Raw genomic sequence first — 26,106 nt, 5'->3', positions numbered from 1 at the left:
CATGTACATATGAATGTACATGCTTTAAACTGTATAGTGAATCTACATAAGCATGGTCAATATAGCACTAGCATTACAGCAGTGCAAGTGTTTCATCAGTCATAGAACCGTATCATTTTTCTTTAGTTCACTCTTGTCTACTGTCACTTAAAATCCACTTATAGATGTTATTATTGTTCTTATTGTTGTTGTTGTTTTTTTTCACATATTCAGAGGTGGATTGTGTTGTCCTGCCAAGAGGACAATAAGGAGAAGTCAGGACACTCAGATAAATGAGGAAGTCACATTCCAATTTATCTCCACGTTGCAGAAACTGAACAATAAGAGGTTAATTAATTCCTCGGGCTCTGTAGCTCTGCAGTCTTGCATAATGTCCAATTACAGCATACAGTAACCTATCCCAGATTTTTTTTTTCTCTCACTACTACAGACAATCATAATATTTGATTAGGGAACAAAGAAGTCCTGTTAGCAGAATCTGCTTGGGCTGCGAGATATACTTTCATTTTAGAATCTGTGAAGAAAAAAAAGAAACATTTTTAAAGCTAACTGGGGTCTTAGCTGGGGTGATGTTTCCAATGCCAGAGCGTTAGAGCGTTTGACCTATTTCCTCTCGTGTGCAGTATCGTTAAAGTGCCCTGGTGAAATAGCTTCATTATTCATGCCGAACTTCAGAAATGGAGTGCGTTACGAACAAGGCTTCACAGGAGGATTGACACATGCGACTACGCTCTGACAAGCAGACTCACTGAGAGTCCAAACTGGGAGCAGTGGTCCAGTGCTGTCTTAAGCCTGTATTTTGCGTTAGCATGTTAGCATGCTCAGGATATAAAGGCCTCCTGACAGTTTGTTCAGTAACGGATAGTAAACAAAACCCTCCCTCAGCCAATAGGAATGCCACATGTCAGCTTATTGTTTCAACAAAACACACACACACACACAGAGAGAGAGAGAGAGAGAGAGAGAGAGAGAGAGAGAGAGAGAGAGAGAGAGAGTTTGAGGCTTTCTTTAGTTTCTTGGATTTGAAAAATCTTTAATGGACCCAGACTAATAAGAAGATGATCCTTGTTGCAAACCTGTCCCTGAAATATAAAGTCTATAATGTAAAATATCTGTTTCACCTGTAAAAGTTTGAAAATGCAAATAAATTTTGGAGGCAATATGTTTTGATAACCGTGAGTAATTTCCTGTGTGTTCAGACGTTTCACGTTACGTATGTGTGTATCCCGTATCTGGCCCACTGGTTCCTGTGGGTTTGTCCACTGAGCAGAAACGTCACCTCACTAAGATGCTGTTGTACTGTGCAATGCTTTGACAAATCAAATCTGATACAGGCTGAGTGAGTCCACAGCCGTGTGACAGTCAAGTGTCCTCTGACTGATTGAGAACATAAGACTGTGTGGGACACGCATCTGTGTGCTTGCGTCTAAATGTCCCAGCAAGACTGTCTTGACACACAATTGCTCGTCACTTGGCCCTTACTGTGTGTGTGTGTGTGTGCTTGTGCTTGTCACGCTCAGAACCTCTTGCATTTGCATGTGCTGCGGTCAGGTGAGGCAATCAAGCCGACCTGTCACATGTACCCGCGGCATTTGTGGGAGTCTGCGGCGACAGAGTGTCCATCCGAGGTTTTGTCTGTCCGTGGCTGTCTGGGTCTGACTTGTCCAACTTTGGCTTAGTGGACACAAATGCTGATGGATGTTTCCGGAACTGCTTCTCAGTGTCCATCAAAGCAGGGAGCCGCTGTCCGTCTGCATTGGGACGATCTGAGATTTCTTGACAGTTGCAGAGGGTGGTCGGCACTTCTGCCAGACACGATCAGAAGAGCTTTGATTTCAGCATGACAGTTTCGCTCGCAGATCACAGTCACTCCTATGGAAAACGTTCCGCTTGTGGCCAATCGATAGCGGTAGTCATTGTTTTCAGTATTTAATCCTTGTAATCTGATCAAAGATTAATCCATTTGGTCTTGTTTGTCTGTGCTGAATTTATGTTCGTTGTCATGATGCTATAAATCTCCCATGAGTGCAATGTGTATTTAAATCGTCTGAATGATTCGGTAAGAACCAGGACAAACATTCATCTCCTCCTCCAAACAGCTTGTCAGAAAGATCTGGACAAATCAGAGCAGTAGTGCGTGTGTGTGTGTGTGCGCATGTGTGTGTGTGTCTGTGTGCACGTGTGTGATTGTGTGTGTGTGTGTGTGTGTGTCACACTTAGGTGCTCCTCGGAACTACTTCAACTTCACAATCCTTTCAGATCCATTGTCACTAAAAAATTTGACTTTGTTGTGATTCTTAGCAAGATCTTTCAAGGCTGATTTTCTCAGAGGAAACAGTCCAAGCAAAAGTCACTATCAGCTGATCCTTTTTACTAAAGACACGTGAAACGGTGTCAATGTGATGTATTAGGCACAAATAGGTTAACCACTGTCTCATCTGATCCTGTATCCATCCAACACAGCCCCAGCTGTAGTGTGCAGGTCTCTGCTGTGGGTGGACTCTGATATCAGACGCTCTGTGATGGTTAAACACATCTGAGCTTTAGCCTAAAAGCAGCTGTAAGTGCAGGTTACCCTTTATCTCATACAAAACAATCACAGCTTGGAAAAAAAAAACAGAAAAAGAGATCACAGGTGGCTTTAAGGTCAGCCCTGTTTGATGTGTAGTGACCAGTTTTCTCCAGCGTCGCAGCAAAATTAACTGCAGTCCTCAAGTCTTTCCCCTGTCATCGTTTGTTCTCCTTGAAACAATGAAACAATCATTTCAAACCTACATTTCACTCACTGTTTCTTCTATTGTTTCAGCAGCTCTGTTGTTTATGTGCTCCTGTGTGTGTGTGTGTGTGTGTGTGTGTGTGTGTTTGTGTGTGTGTGTGTGTGTGTGTTTGGGGGGGTGCTCCTTTAATAAGGTCGACGTGGCAGAATCAACTCTACTTCTTTAAATAGAGATTGAAGAAGATGCCCACCCACATTCTTTCTCTTTTGTCACCTCCCCCACTTTCTGTTTTTTTCCCCACAGAGGACAACTCCTCCAGCTTTTAATAAACATGTAATAAGAAAGAAAACAGCTGGTAGCTACATCGCAGATGGTGCCGTTCTTGGCATCTCTGAGGAGAGGACCACACATGCAGATGGCTCATTATTCCAGCATTTGGTTATGCATATTGCACAAAATTTTATTCCAATGCTTAACAGCCAGTATAAGCAATACAGGTGGTCCTGCGTTTTTAGATTTTTTTTTTCCTTTGATTTTGCTTTTTGTTGTTGTTGTTGATGGTGGTGGTGGTGGTGTTTTTTTTGTTGTTGTTGTTTTTTTTTTTTTGGAAATCAAAGTTTTTAATTTCCTCACTAACTTTTCTCATTTATGTATCAAACACGCACACATTCTAAAATACCTCCTATTGTTACACAGTAAAAAGGCCGTGCTACCAAGGGCTGGAATGAAGCAAGTTTGAGACTGCTAAAATTGCTGCCTTGAATGAAGCAAGTTTGAGACTGCTAAAACTGGTGCCTTGAATGAAGCAAGTCTGAGACTGCTAAAACTGGTGCCTTGAATGAAGCAAGTTTGAGACTGCTAAAACTGCTGCCTTGAATGAAGCAAGTTTGAGACTGCTAAAACTGGTGCCTTGTGTTTGGTTGGGATCACTCAGCTCTGGAATAGTTGTGTTCGTTTGTTCGCTTCCTTTCAAGTTCTCTGTTGTTGTAATATAAGCCAAGGGTCAGTTTTAGCAGTATGGATTTGAATCAGGTTTCCTCCTTGGCACTGCAGTAAGCATGAATCAGCATACAACATGAATGCCGAGCACATTAATTAGCCCCCAAATACATGTGAAACCATAACAACCAACCAGTCAACTGCTCTAACACAACATAGCACACTCAAACACACAGAATGTCCAGGACCAGGAAACCACTCCAGCTACATCATTTTCTCATTATACGCTGGCCATCGACAGAGATTTTTAACAGAGAACTTAGGAGCATCCATTTTTGGCAAGGAAGAAGCCTAGACGCAGACGAAAGGGGCTCTTCAACACTCACTAAGCCTTTTTTCATTGTTTATGCAGTGTTCATGAGAGTGGGGTTTTTTCTGCTCAGAGGTCTTTGTATTATCTGATGAAGTGTGCTGACACGTCTCCCTCTCTTTTAATCTGATGATTAAGCACGCGTTAATCACAAGGAAGGAGAGAAGAATCGCCCGTCCCTGGGAGATGGAAGAGGGTTTTCCTGCAGTCTTCCTCACATTTGACACTGCCTGTCTGCCAGAGCTGTCCTCTCTCATTTGTAACAAGCGGCAATGTGACCTTTATCTCAACATTAACTATAATAGACTTTAACACGTGTCACTCCTGGCTTCCACGCGGCTCCTGTCCTGTGTGCTCAGTCTGTGCTGGAGAACTGGAGAACGGCAATGCATCTTACATTCTCCTTCTGCTTCATGAACTTCCATCGGCTCTGTTACGTGTCTGTTATTTGTTTGTTTGTTTGTTTCGGCAGGGTTGTATGTTTCATGTTGTGGCATTTCGGTGTGTATAAGGCAAAGATCTCTTAATTTTATATGTAGGTTTCCATTATTGAGTGTATATTTTATGCCAGGAATGAGAAATCACGAGACAATGCATTTGTTCTGAAAAATAGGTTAATTGTAATTTGTGATTATAAAAGAAGAGGAAGAAGAAGAAGAAAAAAGAAGAAAAAGACTTGATGTCTTTGTGTGTCTAGTTGTCGGCCTTAATTTTCTCTCTCATTTTCATGTGCTCAGCCCTAGCCTTTTGATAGCATCAGAGACAGTTAGCAAGATGATGCCGCTCAATACCATCTGGACCGACACATTTCACGCTGCTGAGGGCCACAGTTTTTGGCATGACCCTGCTACATCTTCAAGGTCAACATTTAGGTAAGGAGAGAAAGAAACATGATTTCTCAGGCACCAGACAACGCTTATGACCCTGACTGTTGTGTGTTTGGGTTCACTGACATGCTAGCATCACAATCCCTAAATATCTCTCTCTCTGACTCTCTCTCTCTCTCTCTTTCTCTCTTTCTGTGAGAATCAGTCAAATCAGAGCAGCAGTCAAACACACTAACGGTGGAACATTATGTTTGGAATCCTTGATTATTAAATATTGTGCTTCACAATTCCATGCAGTGGGAGAGCCAGCCATGTTAGATCTGTCTGTGAGATAAAGCAACATTAAGGGCAGACACAGCGATACTGAAATCAGTCTTCATAGCATTGACATTTGGGAGGAACTTCAGGTCTCATTTGTTTGCGTATTGTTGGCTGTGGTTAGTTGGAGGGGTTGTACAGGGGTCAGAAGCTTCTGGAAGATTACACATTGGCATCTTTACTACCACTCCAAACATGATGAACCTGACGTGTCATTTCTTTCCCCGTGCGAGCGCTCTCAGAAAAGCCATAAATTATCGAGGAGTGCGGGAAATTGATTCTCTTTTTCTCCATGCTGCAAATGTTCCCCATAAATATGTACTCATATGATATACCTCCTCTTATGAACTGTGTGACGTGAAGGGGTGGGGGAGTGGAGTGGATTTAAAATAGACTGGGTGAATTTTGGTTGTTTTTGTTATTTAATGCTATTATTGATAGTAATGAATTTAAACGGATCTATACAATGAAACCCCTCTTTTAAAAACAAACACCTGATGACAACTTAGTCTTAATTATTACACATTGTGTAATTCATAATTCGTATTGTTTCATATTAATATCAAGATCAGTCTGTTAATGTACTCCAAAAAACCATTTCTACTCTTAATAATTAAACAAATATCAGAAACAAAAATGTTTGAGAAGATACAATGCTCTCTCTCTCTCTCTCTCTCTACCTGTCTGTCTATCTATCTATCTATCTATCTATCTATCTATCTATCTATCTATCTATCTATCTATCTATCTATCTATCTATCTATCTATCTTTCTCTCTCACCTCAGTGAAATGACTGATTTAGAAGTTCATATCTCTGATAATATCTTGGGGCTGACAGTAAGAATCAGGTGATTTCCGGCAAACAGCTGCATTTTCACAACTCATTATGACACAGAAAAAAACCCTCTGCTTCATTTCTAGAACATGTTACTCATATCTTGTTTGAAGAGGAAGAAAAAAAGTTGAGAGTTGTTTTCAGTCGCTGTAATAACTACTGGGAAATATGATGTATCTGAGTTGGAATGGTGATACAAATTGATAGTTGCTCCCACTCACTCTCCACTGCACATAAACGCACACTCACATACCCACAATACACTGCTTCCACTGTTTTGGTTCTCCTCACCTTGCAGTAACCTCATGTATCATACAGACATTTGCACTGAGTTGTACACCAAGCCTAATGCTTGCTGTGCTAAATGATTCAAATTCCAAATCTAAAGATCTGTAAAATTCTTCTTCATCAACAAAGCTCTGCACACACACACAAACACACACACACACACACACACACTTGTATTCAAGGGCCCATCTGAAGCTTCTATTATTGTTTTAAATTGATATCCAGGTTAAGATACACATCATGGACTTTTTCTTCAATCTACAATAATGACATAATTATCTATTCAATGTTAATGTCTCTCATTTAGAATGAGCTCTGCCCACCGGGCAATGCCCATGTTTCATTTGCCCACCATTTCCATGGCAATAATGAAATGCCACTCAGGTAGATAGACAATAATAAGACACCAAAAAAAAGACATCTAAATTTCATTGATACATATATTCTTGTTTGATGACGTTACGCTCACTGCTCCTGTACAGTTAACGCTGTCGTTTAAATCACGGGGCCGTGCTGGTGACTCCTCAGAGGCAGAGAGCTGCGCATTTTCACAGCATTTCTGTGAGGTGAAAAAGGCCTTGTCCTCCTCCTCCTTCTGCGCCTCCTCCTCCTCTCGTCCGCAGATGCTCTGACGCTGCTACAGAAGGTAAGACATTATTTATTACCTTCTGACCCATGTGAAGAAACTTTTTTTTGGACATTTTACAAAAGGAGAATAAGTAACTGAGTAGCACAGAAGCCTGGGAGACACAACACAGTGCCCACCCGCCTCTCTCTCTCTCTCTCTCTCTCTCTCTCTCTCTCTCTCCAGATCATCTGTCACATCTGTGTCCCTCTACCACATGCCATGTGAAATTAACTGGCCTGGCAGTTAACCCTTTCCCGGCCCGCCAGCGTGTGTGTCAGGAGAGACGGCACGCTAGGCCTGTGGGCACAGTGTAAAGAGTGGTGCCAGAAAACACTGGCGTTAGTCGTTTCTCAGCCAGCCCGTGTCAGATCCCGTTACAGCGTTGGTAATGCAGCACTGGAATGTGTGAGAGAGGGCACAGGCATGCAGACTTCCTCTCCACAAGGCCACTGACTGATGAGTTCCCTCCACTTTTAAACACTTCTATTACAGTCATTAGAGAAACTGCTGATTTGCCTGTGGACTCTCTCAAATGTTTTATTCTTTAAAAAAAAACTTGATTACCATCTTATTGAGAGGACTGAACACTACTGTTGTACATGGATAACAGATGATCAGTCTTCATAAACCGAATGTTCCTTAACCTTACAACAGCAAGTCACACATTCATGGCTCTGTCCAAAAACGTTAACAAAAATATAAACAGCAAAACAAGCAGGGTTGAAAAATGAAATTTTTGTTCCATACAATGTTTTTTTTTTTTCTGGGTAAAAGCAATTGTTGGTTTCAGCATTGCAGAGAGCAGCGGTCAGGCAGTCTTTGCCTGTACACAGTGTTATTGTGAGAGACAGAACAGGATGTTTCAGATACATGAACAATAGAGGCCTAAAGGCAAAGCTTGGGACTGTTTTTATCATTAACCGAACCTGCAGACAATCCAGACAACAGCAGCAACAATGGAAAAAAATGGATTCACACCCGGACCATTGTTGTAGCCGATCTGTTTTATTTTTGTCACTCTCACAGCTCCTGCCTCTGAAATTTCCTTTTTAAACTGGATTTCTTTAGCCACCCCAAATCAAGCCTCCTAATTCCTAATTGTTGATTGAGGAAGTTGATTAAAGCTGTGAGACAGATTGTAAATGACATTCCCACTGCTCAGATTACATTCAGTTTTTATCATCACACCATCTCCCGTCACTTAATTCACTTTACTTCTTTTTCACTTGTTTGTTTGTTTTCTGTCGTTTCTCAGACTGCGTCTACAACACATTTTGTCTTTTCTTCTCAAACCTGAGTGGTGGTGAGGCGTGGAGCAGGACTGTCACCCAGATGTGGTTATCCTTTAGCAGTGGCTGACAGAAGCATTATTCGGCCAGGGACTGTTTGATTAATAAGCATTTTCACTGCACAGGCAATGGCTGCAGTCAACGCTGTGTCGGGTACATAGAGGACACCTTGCACTGGAATAAGTGGCAGACACCATTAAAGACAACCATTGATCCATTAAGTACACAGTGATTTCATTGCAAGAATCATAAAACCAAGAAAAAAAAAGAAAAGAGAAAAACATGCACAGTCTTGAGACGCTCCAGAGTGCTGAGAAAACATCTCTTGTTGAAGACACAATGTAAAGTATTTGAAAACATATGAAATGAAATGGATCGCGGAAAAAAATCAGTTATGAGGTCAAGATGGAACATGGCCACAAAAAATCATTTTACAAAAAGTTTGACAGAGAACATATTTCTGTACTTACTTATAATGACATATTCCCATCAAATGGGTATGTAAACCTCGCTGGGCCATGCAGGAGCCAGGTCACGGTTTAAAGATTATCTTTCATCCGAGTTGGCTTTGTCTGCGTTGACATTTCTGTGCTTGAGTTACTAAAAGGGTGGGCTGCACATAAATAAACAAGTAAATAAATAAATAAATCAAGGAATAAGTAGTTGCATGTAGAATACAATCCCATACAGTGAACACCAGTGTTTTCCCCAAAAGTCATGTCCCCTTGCTCTTGTCCACAGCCTTTTATCTATCATGCCACGTTACCCACCCATGCTGCAGCGCTGTGCACTGTGTGTGGTTTTCACTGTGTGGTTTCACTGTGTGTGGTTTTCACTGTGTGTGGTTTTCAGTGTGTGGTTTTCACTGTGTGTGGTTTTCACTGTGTGGTTTTCACTGTGTGTGGTTTTCAGTGTGTGGTTTTCACTGTGTGGTTTTCACTGTGTGTTGTTTTCAGTGTGTGGTTTTCAGTGTGTGGTTTTCACTGTGCGTTTTTTACTGTGTGATTTTCACTGTGTGTGGTTTTCACTGCGTGTGGTTTTCACTGTGTGGTTTTCACTGTGTGTGGTTTTCACTGTGTGGTTTTCACTGTGTGTGGTTTTCACTGTGTGTGGTTTTCAGTGTGTGGTTTTCAGTGTGTGGTTTTCACTGTGTGTGGTTTTCACTGTGTTGTTTTCAGTGTGTGGTTTTCACTGTGTGGTTTTCACTGTGTTTGTAGTGCACTGCAGATGGGAGACACCTCCACTCATGTCACACAGCTGAGGTTTTGTTAGGTCTTCAGTACATCCACAGACATGTGAGTAGTGTCTGTCATTCTTCCACACAGACATGTGAGTAGTGTCTGTCGTTCTTCCACACAGACACAGACATGTGAGTAGTGTCTGTCGTTCTTCCACACAATACCAGTTCTCTGAGCCCAGGAGAGGGGGGAAAAAAAGGTAAAACTCCATACATCACACACTCCCAAATGAACACTGCAGAGAGCAGCATGCATAAAGTATATATAGAATATATGCTTATGGAAAACACAATAAACTGGCATTTAGAAAACAAACTGGGCCTTCAGTGAGAAATTCATACTCTTTAAAACAATATAGGAAGGTGGATGTAAGACGATAAGATAGTGATTGGAGTGAAACTGAGGTGTGTGTGTGTGTGTGTGTGTGTGTGTGTGTTTGACATTGAGAGTTGTCTTTTGTGTGGGCTGACCAGAGGCCTGTACTAATGCAGGTACACTGCCTCTCCCCAGGGCTATGAGCTAAGGCAAGGCAACACCACATTGCTCTGTCGTTTTTTTCTCTCTCTTTTTTTTTAATTCGCTCAGTTCCTCCCAGCTTAATTGAGAATTTGAACAAACAAATTAATCATTGCAGCCCATAAAAATGACAGGATTCATGCAGTAGCATTCCTCATTTCTCTCTAATTTGTTGTGTGTTGTCGTCCCCACTATACAGCCCCCACCCCACGACCCAATGCTTTTCCTCACCCCCCACTGCAGCTTTTTTTAGTGCTGAATCCGCGAGTTTGGCCCTTATGAAAATTACAAATAGTTGTCAAGGTTAACGAGTTAATATTCTCATTCAATATTTATTTTATGGGCACAAGAGAGCGTCTCCCTTCAGCGCATCCTCCTCCAGAACGGGGATGGGTTTGTTAATCAAAATGACAAGGACAGTGTCCTTTTGATAATCCCCTGTATCATCGAGAATAAAAAATGAACTTTATTAATCAGCATGCCCTGATTAATTGTTATGAAGTGCAGCTCGTTCATTTCCCCTGCATTTCCGTAATTTCCAGCGAAGTCTATGCATCTCCCCGGTGATTTGGAGCCTTTTGGGCTGACGTGGAACAAAGCAACGAGGCAATAAATACTCCGTACCAGCATTCCTTTTTTCAGCTGAACTCACGCGTAGTTGACACTCACAAAATACAATTAAGTCCCTTCTCTGCTTATGATTTTATCATTTGCATATGATAAAAGGAAGGGGCGGTGCTATTCAAATATATTGAAATGAGGCCAGAAAATGAGGAAGCCAGAACAAGGTCACCTTTGGAGGATGTGATGCACCACTGAATATATGTGTTTTTGCCATTGACAGTGGTGATGTCATACAAGAACCTTTACGTTCATGCTGACCTGTGATATTTTGATTATATCCTCATATGCGTCTGCCTTGTAAAATGTAATTATTTAAAAAAAAAGTTTTATGTGGTCAAATGGCATAACAACCATATCCTACTTCACACTGTGTCTCTAACACTTGTGTGCTTACACTGCCTAAGTGGAATATATCAGTACATACTTACAGTTCTAAGTCTTGTCAATACACAAATATTGCCATGTTAACCACTGTTAACTGTCAATGTAGCATGGTTTCAGTTCTTGGGTAATTGGATTTGTTTATTACACTTGTAGCAGAAATAGGTCTTCCTTTCCCAAACCATGGAACAGGGTGTGTAGAGTTTACACTTTGTAACAGAAGGTGGACTGAGCACTGTAAGTCACAGAGTTTTCCATTTATTCTGGAAATTTACTAACAACATATTGCGTCCCCTCTATTAGAAATAATCATCTCCTATACTCTGATTATGCTGGTTACTTCTTTGGGATGACTGCTGATTTAAGTTAATCAATTTGATTGCTACATTATTGGTATCGGGGCTAGATTTTCTGGAAGACAGCCAGAAATGTTGAACAAACCTAGCTCCTGTAGAATGCCTATATCAAATTTATGCTGTTCTTCTATATGTGGCTACTCTCGCATACCAATTATCATCAGAATTGCTGTGTGTGTGTGTGTGTGTGTGTGTGTGTGTGTGTGTGTGTGTGTGTGTGGGCGCGCGTGTGTGTGTGTGTGTGTGTGGGCGCATGTGTGTGTGTGTGGACAAACTAATCCCAGCCATGGTTACAGTTTCATGACTGAACAAGAAACGTTGGTTTGGATTTGAGTGGAATCTGATCCCAGACATGCTCATTTACAGATTCCTTCAAATTTGGGGCAAATAAAACTGTATGTATTGAATATTTATCATTAACATATAAAATGGAAGTGAGTTTGCGTAGCGGCGGTGCAAGGTTGGAGTTCTTGTCTAATTTAGACAAGTGTGTCAGTTGACTGGTGCTCATTTGCTCTGAAGTTCAATCCATGAAACAGAATATAGGAGAGCCCAAAGTTTCCTGTCTTCAGGGGGCTTCTTTCTCCTCAGAACATCTCTTTATCTAAAAAAAGGGACAAAGTCACGGAGAGTTAGGCTAGGGGCTCTTAATGAAATATGTACTGTTCTCCTTCACTTTTTCATCCAGTCTCACTGCACGACACATTTTGCCCGCTGCACCTAATTGTGATCCTACGAATCTCTGGTATCAGAACAGTCCACTTTCGTCAGCGGTGTCACCCGTGTTCTGAGAGCACCATAACAATGCCTGTTGAAATACGCTTTATTAAAATGTTATAGATGGTCTATCGGGTCATTTAAAAAAAAAAAATCGTACCATGGATACCAAACAGGAGGACAGAGCTGTTTTTTGAAGCCAGTGATGGTGTGTCTGTAACTGATTAGGGTCCAGTTTAAGATTCGCGTGGTGGGGGCTGAACTGGTGCCATACACAGTCCACTAGGCCAGTACAGGAAAACGAGTGTGAATATTTCAGAGAGAGCCATCAGCTCCAGCCGATCAGACTGGAGAGAGTGGTTAGGAGTGGCATTCCGTTAATTGTGGAGGTGTTTTATCCATCAGTGTGAATTATTCAGCGGGGTCGTTAATAGCTATCCCAGATTCAGGAAGCAACGGGGAAGAAAGACAAAGCTTGGCGGAGGGGACTATCATTACCTCTCCTCTCGTCTGCGTTAGCCTCCGTCTCCTGGGCCCTGCTGCCTTTCTGCCGCCCGGACCAGGAAACAAACAAACTGCCAACCAGGAAGCCATAAATCTCAGTGTGAAAGTAAGGAGAGCAGCGAGTACGGATCAGCACACAGGGGCTTCAGACAGGAAGTCCTCTAACACTGCTGCTGACTGGATCTCGTCTTCTCTTGAATAAGACTAAAAGAAACACACACTCATATATCCTTCATTCCTGTTTTTAAATCAGTTAATCCTACTGGCTTAAAAAAAAAAAACACTTTTGTTCAGAGTAAAAAAATAAAACCTGAAGATAATATATTCGTCTCTGAGTGTGTAAAAGGTAAAAGGAAATATTTAAAGCAAACAGGAACTGTTAAGTAGATTACCAGGGTATGGGGACTGATGAAAAATAATGACACTTCCCTCTTGACATTTTTTAATTGTTAGTACCACATACTCCTAACTTATCCAAATTAGTAATTTATTTTATTTTTTTTCTACAGCAGACTGAGACAGTGTAGAATTTATAAACTGGTTTCAACGCACATCTCAAAAACTTTTTCCTAAAAAATATTACAGAGAGCAATCATTTCTTTCAGACATAATAAACGATGACCCATCATCTATTTTTCCTGTCCGTCGCATTCCGAACACTTGCTTGAGGTAATATCTGGAAGTATGAAAAGATTTTTCAGGCTTTCCTTAATTACTGCAGCTCATGCAAAAACTCTCATTGTTGGAAGCCTTACGGGTCCTCACTAGGAAAAATCTAAGGGAAACATTGCACACGTTCGGCTTCAAGAATCAAGAGGAACAGAAGTATGGGGCGCTATCATGCGTCCTTAAGGAATTATTCAAAAAGGGATTGATGGAATATTTCCGTAATCCAGCCTAGAACGCTGGTGCTGCAAATTTAAACTTCGCATTCTATTGTATGTACCACTAATGCAGTGAACACCTTCACTGATATATTGAATGACTTTACCTTAATGTACAGCCCTCTCTCACTTGATTTACACTGCACATGTCCCAGACAATACAAACCGTAGTCCTTCCTAAGACTGTTGCTTTAACATTTGTGAACTATAAAGAGGAAGAGAGGGACAGAATTTTCTCCTTCAATGACACACAACGTTGGTCTGGCTCTTTTCTTTTCCAGCCTTTTCAGTCCTGGCTATTCAGGGTTAGCCCTGTGGCAACAGAGTGCTTCACTCTCCAGAAATAGCCATAGCTCATCTTTCACAAGGACTCAGATTGTCTTATCAGGACGACGAGTGGGGTGGGGGAGGGGGGAGGCTGGATGGGGGGGGGGGGGGGGGGGGGGGTCGATGTGCTCATTTGAATTTCTGTCTCTTCAATGAGTAGAGCGATTATGACATGCAGTTAATATTGAAGTTTTGGGAAATGCTCATCGTTGTTGCCCTCCAGGGCCCTCGGCATGCATAGGAAACACGAAACTTGTCACCAAACATCTTATCACACAACTCCAGCTGTCAAGCCTGCCCGACACTTGCACTTTAGCATTTTCCCCCATCTCAGACAAAGGAGAGATGATGAACTTGGATCCAACTTTTTAACATTTCCTTTTAAAAAAAAAAAAGTACTTTAGACTTGTGGGTTATTATTATTTTTTTAAATAACAATGCTACATTCTGTCAGATACCTCTTCAGTCCTTGTTCAATCCTTGTATCATTTTAACTGAGAATGATATTAAAAAAAAGAACAGAAGAATTTTTATCTAAAAGTTAACATAGGTATCGTCCTCTTGTGGAAGCTACCTTTTTATGAGACGTGCTAGTTCTTTTATATGCACACGCTAACAGGGGTACAGTAAGCTGACCGTGGTTATGCTTCCAATGTTTATGAAAACTTGCATTCCAGGAAGATTTAGAAGTTACTGTAAGTGAGCATCACAGAAGATTGCAGAGGGAGTTTTGAAACACTTGGTTTAGCAACCCCTAAACCAAACGTCTCACATATGCCACAAATCACTACAAGTGTTCATGCGCAGCTGTTCTGAGGAACTGAGGGATGATAAATCTGGCCAAATTAAGGGTGTCCTCCAATTCCAATGAGAGAAATCTGCTCTGGAGCCATACAGTCAGGTTTTTGGGAATCCCAGCCCTCACCTGAAGTGTTGCCAAAAAATCCAGTCTAACTTGACACGCGTGCGTTACATGTTTAAGAGTAACTGCAATCAGAGCTTCGGTCACTCGTTCGTTCAGACCAAGAATTGAATTTAGGCAGAGAATTTATTAAAGTAAGAAGGCTTTGGCGTGTTTTAAGTCCCTCATCTCCATTACCTATGCAAGTCAGCGGCCTGACATTTAGGGTTTCACTAAAAGATTAGTGAGATGAGGAGAAAGACACATTTTAATTAAACATCTGCATTTGGACGGCCGGCCCGCGTAAAAGGGACTCTGTAAATTCAATTTTGAGTTACCTGATGGGAAACATTTCCTTATAATGAATTCTATTTGTCTTCTGATATTCACAGATATTTCATCCAGCAACACTGTCCCAGTGTTTAACTTGTCACAGTCCTTGCACACTTGTGTCATTTGGATGTTTTTTGTTTTCATGGCCCAGCTCAGGTGTCTTGAACACGGACAGCTTAGTGACCCTCTGCCGCTCTCTTCTTCATTACGTCTGTTCAGAGCGGCCCTCTCAGGTATTTAAAATTAGAACCCCACTCTGACTGAATGTTTGCTGCCTTGAAATGAACAGAAGAACCACTAAGTTACATTTTCTGTAACTTATCATTTCCACCATCCATATACGGTTTTATCTTTTTTTCATAATCTAAAAAGAAAAATCACTCAAATGGCAAAAAAAGAAGACTCTGTCTTTCCATCAGAAGATAAAGGCTTTTTTTTTTCAAATAAATTGCTGATCAAAGATTGGCAGTCACTTCCACCTGACATATTTGTTCTTTAACAACAAATCATAAGCTTCCATAGCCCAGCACCTGGGCAGAGAACAATGGTGAGATGAGGCCGAGATTGTCTTCATTAGCCACATTAATATTCATAGAAAGTCGAAAATCTGACACCAGAGAGGACTTGGTAACCTTTTCTCATATTAGATTTTTTTTCTCTTTCTATTCCTTAACACAATTAAAGTCCAGCAATGACTTAATTAATGCGGCTTTCTGTCAGACGCTTTAAAGGACTGTCAATTTGGGCGCAGGCTCCGTTTGTCAGAGAGACAGAAAGACAGTCATCCTGTTCTGCCGCGAGACAGCCGCAATCACAGTGCCGAGGAAAGTCAAATTTCCCAGACACCTTGCCAAATTGATTCTTTTAAGGGCTTTCTTGTAGATTATCCTTTCTTTTTTCCCTCTCTTCCTTAAATCTGGCATGCCCAGTGAGGACTGGGAAAAAAAAACCTGATGTATATTTCTGTCTAGATCTGTTTTTTTCCCTCCTCCCATACAGATGTCTGTTTCCTTTTATATTTGAATGTGTATTCATTTATCATTTCAGTTTCATATTTTTTTAAACTTAAAGAATTGGGTTAGGGATACTTTTTTTCAGAAATAATTTTTCCAGACAATTATTAATATTAATTTTGAATTCAGCAGTACATCACAGTATATACATATATATAATTTATACAATTTTTTTTTCTTCATATATTTAATATTCCATTAATCTGTTTTCCTTTTTCATGTTTAACAGTATTGATCCCTGTCTGGTTAAAGCGGTGGTCCAGGTAAAAGAGAGGAGTCACAGATGAAGATGAGATTCCCTGTTAAAGAATGCCAACGGAAAAACATCACAGGGGGTGTGTATTTCCTCCAACAGTCATTAACTGCAACTTAGCAAGCTGTCCAAATAAGACGACAGTTTGCCATGGTGTCTGCAGAAGTTTTCCTGCACTGTGCGCACACACACACACGTGCGTCATGTTAGTAAGTCATGTTAGTTAAATGGCATTGGTCTGAATTGTGTTAATGGCTGTGCAGACAGACATGGAGGGCTGGAGTTTTTAAAGATTGTTCTCAGTTCAGTACAGCAGCCCAGCAAATATTTCAAATCCTTAGAAAGGCAACAGAGAAGATTTAGATAAATTCAGATAATCATGCATTCATTCATAACACTGTAACAAAAGCTTTGTGATGATGATGATGATGATGATGATGATGGTGTTGATTGTTGGTGTTGTTTTTCATATCACAAAAGGAGCACTTATACCCTTACAATTTCAAAGGACAATTTTCAACATATCCTTTTACTGCATTTTTAACACAGGTTATGAAAAGGGGAAATGAGAGTGGGTTTTCTGTATTAATGCTAGTGCGCGTGCCATTAAGCTGAACAGGGTGTATTGGACGCGTCAGGCCGTGGCTTATGGAGACAGATTGAAACAGCAAAGGTTTCGCTCTCACCAGTGACTGCAAAAACAATGAAGGCTTCACACTAACGGTGTGGCACGTATGAAAAGCAGGGGACTAATTGGAATTAGACGGGTACAAACAGGGCGCTCATTAAAACCTTGAGCAGAAGCTCATGATAAACAGTCACTTTACAGCCTTGGCATTAATGGGATCAGGCAAAAGGCTTCTGTTTCTCTCTTTTCAATGAACACATCTTGTGCTTAAGCTCCTTATGCGCCTGCAGTGGGGAACACAGGCCTTCTAATTGCCATTAGAAATTAGCACTACGCTCTCACCGTCTTGCAGGAGCTGGAAAATTCCTTGTCGTGTTGTCAGTCATCTTGAGTATCGCGTCTTTTGGTTGAGAAGTGTTAAAGTGAAACAGATTGGCTTTCTCTGTAACGAACACAACATGCATCAGATATTAACAAATTAACATATAAATAAAAGAGTGTTAATGGATGTTCTAGAATAGGTTGGGATTGTTTGGAGTTTAAATACCTCAAACTAAAAAAACTGTTCAATGAAGTGATATCGTAATGGGGGAAGAAAAAACAGTCATAGTAGTTTACCATCAAAATCCAATCAGAGTTCTCAATTCTTTTTTATATTTCTAAATTTCTTCATATTGAGAGGAACCAGGTGATAATGGTAATGAGACACCGGATCATTAGACAGGACACTCTATGAAGATTTCTACACTCACAACAGCTATTTAAAGGACTGGTAGTGGTATCAGACCTCTCATTAAATGGGAAATTTCATGGAAACATTATTTTGAATATGTCAAAACCATGAGGCAGTTTGAAAGGCATGTCAATTACAGAAGTGTATTGGACATCCCGAGATGTCAAAACAACATGACAAGAAAGCCCGCCATCTTGTGCATGGCTCTCTCTCTCTCCAGTTTCTCCTCACACCATTATAGCCCAGCCACAGTGACTGAAGAGTGACAGTTAAGTCCAGCAATCAACTGGTTCCACTCATTGTTAACTCTGATCTCAACCCAAAATAACCCTTTATCCCACCAGACTTTCATCACACTCCATTACGTGCGGGGAGGGACAGAATCCTCTGCGCCATTTTGTCTGAATTCAGATCTCTTTTAATACTGGCTCATGTTTAAAGACTGGTCATAAATTCAGTATCAGGTTCCTAATGACCACGGCCGGCTGGCCCATAATATGTCATTGTTCAGCGGCGATCACCCGGCGGGGAATAGACCGTGTCAGTCTTCGTAATTGCACACACGGAAAGATTTATATCGCCATTATGTTCACCCATGAGAAATAATTCAAACGCCCGAATAAAGTAAAAATCGCCCAGTTGCTGATCCCTCTAAACTTCTTTGCCAGCAGGCCCATTGAGTCTTATCTAATGCATTTCCACCTGCTGTGTGGGACTGGCTCTGTATTAAATTTATCTATACAATCCTATCTTACTGTAATCTCTGGGACAAAAGGTTGAACATCTTACCCCACAGGTCATTTTGACAGACAGACATACAGAGATAGAGAGGAGCGTAAAATTGAGGAGGTGTTGCTAAGTGGGGATCTACAGTTAAACTGTAATTGTGGGAGAACTGTAACTGTCCCTGGGCAGAAGGACGAGAAGAAGAACATTGGGTTCTGCTCCCTAATCAATGTGTGTGAGAGACGATTCAGGGCTTCAAGTCCTCCAGCCTTTTTCTGTTCACTACCCCTCCTCGGGTGTAAGGATTACATGACCGAAGGAGCGACCTGTTGATCTCCAGTGGCGTGTTCTCCTGGATTTGTTGTGAAACCTCTTAATGTTGTCTTGAGGGAGCCAGCAGGTGTGGGGCTTGTGTAAGTTTGATCACCTTGGTGCGAAGGAGAGCGGGTTGCGTTAGCTGAGGGCCACAGGGAGCAGGTTCCGTGTGAAGAAGCCCTGTGTTTGACAGCCTAATGAATTGTCTCAGAGGTTATACATTCGTCAGACTTCTGTTTCTGAAAGGAGCTGACAGTTGTGCTCAGCTCTCAATCGCACAATGACAAAATCAAGCTCGGAGATTCACTTTTAAAAAAATAAACAAACGAACAAAAAAGATCATGCTGTTATGTTCAGTGCTCTGATATGAAGGTGATTTAAATAAAAACAGCAAAGCTTTAAAGAAAAAAAAAGGATTGTTTATTGAAAATGCTGACAAGCTGAGCTGCTAATGAAAAGTGAAAATACAGGCAGCTTCACTAATGGGTGCCAATTACTCGAAAAACACTCTGATACAGTGATGGTTTTACATCACCAGCAGAATTACAAATTCTGTCCCGTTGTTTTTGTGCTGTTCTCTCTTGATTCGTGTGCAGAAAAAATTCTCCAAGAAAAAAAAAAGTCCATGAACTTATTTTGAATTATTTTGAAATTAAATTTCAAATTTCAGCTTCCTCATTATCAATAAAAATCGTATTATCAAAAATCAAGAGTTTTTTTTTCCCCCCAGTTATGAAGGTTAAGGAGTTTTGTTTTGTGACAGGAGCCTCCGTGTTCTTGTCAGGCTGAGGTCACCGGCACTCCTTTTTGTGTTGGGTGACAGGCCTGGGCGTCCCCTGAGTCCAGGCCAAGTTGAAGTGCACTGGGGAAGAAACGCTGCACAGCCTCCACATCAGCCTTCAAACCCACACCCGTCATGCGCTCTGTTGTTCCTGCGTGTTACCGTAGCTCTGAGGGGCTCTTTGTCCTTTGGCAGGTGGACCGACACTCACTCTCTCTCTGTCTCTCTCTCTTTTCCTCTCTCTCTCTCTCTCTCTCTCTCTTCCAGAGCTCAATGAGGGAGGCCTCATTCACCAGTGACAGCTCCAGTCAGATCACACTCTGCACAATCAAATAGAGTTTTATTAGATCTGTCTCTCGGAGACGGCGCTCCTCTGCAAAAACATGTTTTGTTCTCTTTAACCTATTCCACCAGGGACCGCAAACCAACACTGACACTGTCATTCGTGAGCAATGCGGTATGACTCCCCAGTGGTCCAAATGTCAGATTAGACCGCCGAGTACTAGTTATCCGCCCTAAATATAGCTCTGCGGGTATTGGATGCTGTCTTAAGAAATCGGCGGTTTGGAGTACATGTCCTTTAGTGGAGTGTATGGCACTGTCGTGATCTTAAGAAGTCACTGTGATGAGGCTAATTGTAAATTCATAAGTGATGTTGAATGTGCCTCATGTTTCCTTAAAAAAACGGTGATTTACCTATCCCCCTTGTCTGGTCACTCAATTTGTCTCCTGTACGCTTTGAAACCCTTATTGTCTGAAAATTGAAAGCACAAGGTTTTGTCAGCACAGTTTAAGCTCCATATTCAGAGTCTCTTAGGCTGAAACATGAAGACGTATAACTTTGTGAACACTTCAAAATGTTTAGTGTTGATAAGCGTTGTCCGGCGACACACTGCTGTGCCGTTTTCTTCAGAAATCCGTTCATGTGCTCCTGTCCTTATAACCCCTTAGCAGCAAATAGGGTCTGGGGATGGGTAAGGACATTTAATGGACTGACTGTGTGCGGGGTAAGGAATATCTGTTGACACGCTTCATATATTTGAGCCCATATCAGAGAGAGAGATAGCTTTAGTCACTCTTCATATGTCTTGATTCATGCGCAAGGCCATCTGTTGGACTGGATAAGACTAAGTGTTGCGTAGATGAACCGTGTCGCCTTAGATAATATGAGTGTTGCATTGTCCATCAACCATCAACAGCTATGGAGCCCTCTGCCTTGTTCAAATGCAGACTTGTACTTTGTGTTGTTATTGAAAGCAGTTATACTCAGATAAAATTGAAAATTTCCTTTGTGTAAGCATAACCTCACATGAGAAAGAAGAAACAGAAATGACATCAAAATGAACTCTACAAAACACATAGTCTGTTTTTTTGTTTTCTTTTTTTATAGTATTATAATACAACTATCAATGTAATCCAACACACATCTCTTTTTTTTAAGCTTTGAGCTTTCTGAGCTTCGAGGTCTGTGAGGTAACTGTCTGAGGTAAAACACTGTTGAATCAGAGCTGGAGACTTCTCCTGGCCGCTGTGTTTTGATCCATCCTCCGTTCAGACGTCTACCTGAACACAGCACAGTAGTGCTGATGAGTGAAAATGCTGGCCACTGACAACTGTCTGACTATGAAAGGAAGTGACTGGGGAGAACGGGCCCGCGTCGTGACCTTCAGTCTTAGCAGAGGGCAGAGAGGTTTCTGGAACTTCTGATGACGGCGTAATTGTGTGAGTGGCTTTCTGAGTGACAGGCCCGGGAATCACGACAAAGGCGGACAAAATGGAGAGATGACTCCAGAAGTCAGAGACCGGACGATCAATTCCCCTGATGAGGCGAAGGCAGGTCGGCCTGAGAGGAGCACAGAATCACCACAAATAGAGAGAGGGTACCTCCAATAAAGAAAGAAAGAACGAAAAAAAGAGAAGGGAAGTCTTCTCTGTTTAAAGAACCAGTCACTTATGCCTATGAACTTAGTGTTTACAAAGCTCTGCATATACTTGTTAATGGACATATGTACCATCATCCTATCATTCATATTGGTGATAGAAACATTATCATGTAATTAACACTATAATTTATATTAGTGATAGGTTACACGGTCGTTCATATTATTGAGATCAGCTGACAGATGTGCCCTCTGAGATCAAACTGCTTTTAGGCCCTCTGCTGTGTGTGTGTGTGTGTGTGTGTGTGTGTGTGTGTGTGTTTTGGTCCTTCAAAATACAAAACAAACACTGGGGTACATACTCCAAAAAATACTGCCAATGTGGGTAGAGACTCCTAAACATACTGCTAATGTGACTAGAGACTCCTAAACATACTGCTAATGTGACTAGAGACTTCTAAACATACTGCTAATGTGACTAGAGACTTCTAAACATACTGCTAATGTGGGAACATACTCCTAAACATACTGCTAATGTGGGAACATACTCCTAAACATACTGCTAGTGTGACTAGAGACTCCTAAACATACTGCTAATGTGACTAGAGACTTCTAAACATACTGCTAATGTGGGAACATACTCTTAAACATACTGCTAATGTGGGAACATACTCCTAAACATACTGCTAGTGTGACTAGAGACTCCTAAACATACTGCTAATGTGACTGGAGACTTCTAAACATACTGCTAATGTGGGAACATACTCCTAAACATACTGCTAGTGTGACTAGAGACTCCTAAACATACTGCTAATGTGACTGGAGACTTCTAAACATACTGCTAATGTGGGAACATACTCCTAAACATACTGCTAATGTGGGTAGAGACTTCTAAACAATCTTTACAGAGATTTCAAATTCATTAGGGTGTCAGTGCACCCTGCTAACCGGCTGTGAAATTATGCATGTTTTCTCTCTACTTCAGACATGAGGAAGACAACCTGGGCCGATCATTACTCCTGCAGGACTGGAGCACTTCACACATGGTCATCATCATTCCCAACTTTCTTCATTTTCTCTGTATTATTCCTAATGTGAAATAATTCAAAGCTGTGTGTAGGGTTTTTCAGACATCCAGGCCTATAAATAATCAAGGCCTTTTTCAAACCCTCTGGGTAATTATCCTTGTTTGGTGACAGCTAAAGGCAGTGGAAAAATGACAGGCCTCCAACAGGGAGATGTAGTGTAAATTTTATGAGTGACAAAGAAGATTAGCCAAGCGACTTTGAACATGAAACTCTGACCTCTGTGGAGATATGGAATGGTGGAAGGTGAATGAGGATCTCTGATGAAAAACAGACCCGTCTAGTTTTCTTTACCCTGATTTGCCTTTCACTTCTCTGAGTGCCTGAGATCAGGAATCTCTTTTTTTGTGACATTTTATCATCATCTCAGGTGTTTTGGTAAGAAGGAGCTGAATAACATGTCAGTGAAGAACAATATACTAATTTCTTCCTCCCAATACAGAAGAATGACAGACATAAGTTACAATGCAAGGGTCATATTTGATAGAAAATATTAAACATTTAATGTCACCAAGACAGTCTCAGTGACACTGATATGGTAAATGTGGTACTATTCACACATCAGCGTGTCTGTTTTCTCCTCTCTATGCATTCAGATACATCATATTCAACATGGTCTTCACCTCCTCTTCCAAACCCTTCACCTACTTTAAATCTGTGAGTGATTTCTTCCGTTATTTTCTCTGTGTACCAGTGTTCAAAAGAAGGTCTCTGTTTGCTTTGTATGTACAGGTTATTTTTCACATTTCCAGCTTTATACTGTTGACATTACAGCACATAACCGTAAAATGGCCAGAGTAAGTAAGGAGAACGCAGGAATGAGGAATGTTAGCCCAGAATGTCACTTTATTGTTGGATGGCTAACAGTGGGTCAGAGTTGTGTGTGTGTGTGTGTGTGTGTGTGTGTGTGTGTGTGTGAGTGAGGGCTGTTGTCATCGCACCAGCAGTAGGAACAATGACGTTGAAGGAGAGAGGAAGATTGTTGGTGCACTGAATGTGGAGTGTTGGATTCCTCCGTGTATGTGTTCCAGAAACAAGACGATGGCGGTGCTGTTTGGGGGCCAAAGTAAATCTCCGCGGCCATCTCACACACGCAGCAGCATGCTGTTCAAACAGGTTCCACGTCGCTTTATGTCTCATCTCAGTCAAGTGGCTGACGTTCTGATTAAATCAACATCTACAGCCTGCCAGACGAATTAGATCACTATCAAAAACCAGCCTGAATGCTGTGTCCCTCACTTGTCAGATACCAACTCATCTGCTCATTTATTCTTCATGTGCTTTCTCTCTCTCTCTCTCTTTCTCTCTCTCTCTCTCTCTCTCTCTCACACACACACACACACACACACACTCTCTCACACACACTCTCCCCCTCTCTCTCTTTCTTTCTCTCTCTCTCTCCCTCTCTTTCTCATAGAAAGACAGTTTTGCTCTTTATGGAAACAGGAATGCTGTGTGTCCATTTGCGGTGGTGCAGTGTTAAATTTGGGTGGGTGCCAGAGAGAGATGTCATTTTATCACTCTGAGGGCATAAAGTATGTGGTGGAAATGAGAAAATAAATAAATAGAGCATTCCTTTAACAGAATAAATCTATGGGCTAGACTGATGTGTTGTGCCTGAACAGGACTCAGCCCTGTGTTTTGTCAGAGATCAAATCTGTCTCAAATCCATAAAAATATGTAAATTATAGACTGTCAAACAAGTATGATCTTTTGACAATAGTCTTCATGTCTTGTCCTGAGTATGGTAAGAGGAATGGTTGGTCTCCCCTATATATTATAGATTTGTGTGTGTGCATGTGTGTATGTTTATATATCATTTTTTGCTTTATCATCTATAAATCTATCTGTCTAGGTTTCTATATACTTTCCTAGGTAAAGACAGAGAGGGGGGAGAGAGAGAGAGAGAGAGAGAGATTGTTCATTTTTAGCAGTAATTGATTATTAAAAAAAAAGGCCAGGAGAAAACTTGGATTAATATTCACCATAAGATGTAGTGAAATCCAAAGCCATGACCACAGCCGTCAAGTGGAAGGAAATTGACTTGCGGTGTCATGCGACAGTAAGCAGAAATTCAGCACGCCAAGACAGACGCATGTCTTTTCTAAAAGAGAGGCAGATGTGGAAAAGATGCCCTTCATTTCAAAAAGCTTCTCTTGTTGCCAAAGGCAAATCAAGTAAATGGATGTCACTCACTCTGCTCAAAGCACCGAAGAGAATGCTTTCCACTAGGCCTCCCCCAGCTTTCTTCTGTTTCATTCATTTATCTCTTATTTGCAATATCAGAAGGAAAAATATTGCCATGGTACATATAGCTCTCGGATGCATGCAATTTATGAGGATACGAGCCCATCGTATTAAACTGATTGGTCTTCTCCGAAGATGGAGAAAATCGTTTCAGAAGCAATGGGGCAAATCTCCTCTGTGCAGAGTAGACCACTTTTGAGAATTAAATGTCAAATTCTCAATGCTGCCATTACAATGCTGAAATATTTACCCAGTGCTCTTTGCTTTGATGTCATTCATGTACGCAATCTTAGCGCAGTTTTTAAAGAGCTGCACAGTGGGTTTGTCAAGCCACAAGGGAAAATGGGGTCTCTGTTTATTTCCCAATGCTACTTCAATACATAAACATTTGTTGTGTGTGTGTTTGTGTGTGTTTGTGTGTGTGTGTGTGTGAGAGAGAGAGAGAGAGAGAGAGAGAGAGAGAGAACCTAAACATTTGTTTCATCTGATTTAAACAAGATGAGTCCACATGGAAATCTCTTCGCTGTGAGACTCATAAACATATGTTGAGTGTAAGAGGGTTACTTCACTTGGATATTTGCTTCAGTGTTCTGCGCAGTGAAGAAAAAGAGCATTCATTCAATATCTGGTGATCTGCATGCATGAATTATCTGGAGATGTGGAGGAGGGTGGGCATTTGGTGAAGCACGTTCAAATTGAGTTGTCCACTTCCGGCTCACTGGTTTGATATTTCCATCACGGACAGCAAAGGAGACCCTGACAGTTGGGCTGTTCAAAGCCAGCTGTTTTCATGCTTTGAAGCTTCCGGAATGTGCAGCCAAGTCGAAGGATTGTTAGGAGATTATTAAACAAAGTGACATGCTGAAAAGCGCAGGTTTCAGTGATGGAGAATGGCGAACGTGTCTCAGAGCAATCGCCTTGGCCTTCACAGCTACATAGCTTTCACAGCCAGCTAGCAACCATAGCGCTTTAGCACACATGATAAATTAGGAGATATTTTTCCCTCACGTGGCCTTTTTCCAAATCCTCAGCAAAAACATGATAAAGTAAGCCAACCCCCACAGGGAGAAGATTGAATTACGGTCGTTGTGATAGACAATTGATTGCCCAGACACGGACTGCTGGATTACTGCAGTCTTTCTGTAATGTGTCCATTAGGTCCTGGCAGTCTTCAAACGATATTGAGTAAGGAAATGACCCACATCTCAACTGCATTCTCACACCCACAGACAATAGAGGGAGGGATAAAATCAGGTATTCGCTACTTGTGATCTCCTCATAACGTCTAAAGTGTTTGTCCCACTTGCTGTAATGTGACCACAGGAGAATCATGCAGTAGAACTTCGAGTGCTAATGGACGTGTGTCTAATGATTTTCTTCTCTGTGAGGCTAAAACATCTCGCTCTGATTTTACACGGACACAAAGCGAAAAGACACAGGGCACACTATAAT

General features: G+C 41.4%; 1 protein-coding gene across 1 annotated transcript in view; it reads right to left on the bottom strand.

Annotated features, from left to right (window-relative positions):
- tshz2 (teashirt zinc finger homeobox 2) overlaps positions 1 to 19,579 on the bottom strand; it is a 71,042-nt gene extending 51,463 nt beyond the window's left edge. The window contains exons 1-2 of the mRNA XM_030767670.1: positions 19,457 to 19,579; positions 6,776 to 6,932 (exon numbers count right to left, since the gene is read on the bottom strand). Of these exons, the coding sequence (XP_030623530.1) occupies positions 6,776 to 6,932; positions 19,457 to 19,579 (280 nt within the window). The remainder of the gene's footprint in view (positions 1 to 6,775; positions 6,933 to 19,456) is intronic.
- Positions 19,580 to 26,106: the final 6,527 nt, after the last annotated feature.

The sequence above is a fragment of the Chanos chanos genome, chromosome 3 (genome assembly GCF_902362185.1).
Source record: "Chanos chanos chromosome 3, fChaCha1.1, whole genome shotgun sequence".
Lineage (NCBI taxonomy): Eukaryota > Metazoa > Chordata > Actinopteri > Gonorynchiformes > Chanidae > Chanos > Chanos chanos.
This window is presented reverse-complemented; position numbering and strand designations above follow the sequence as displayed.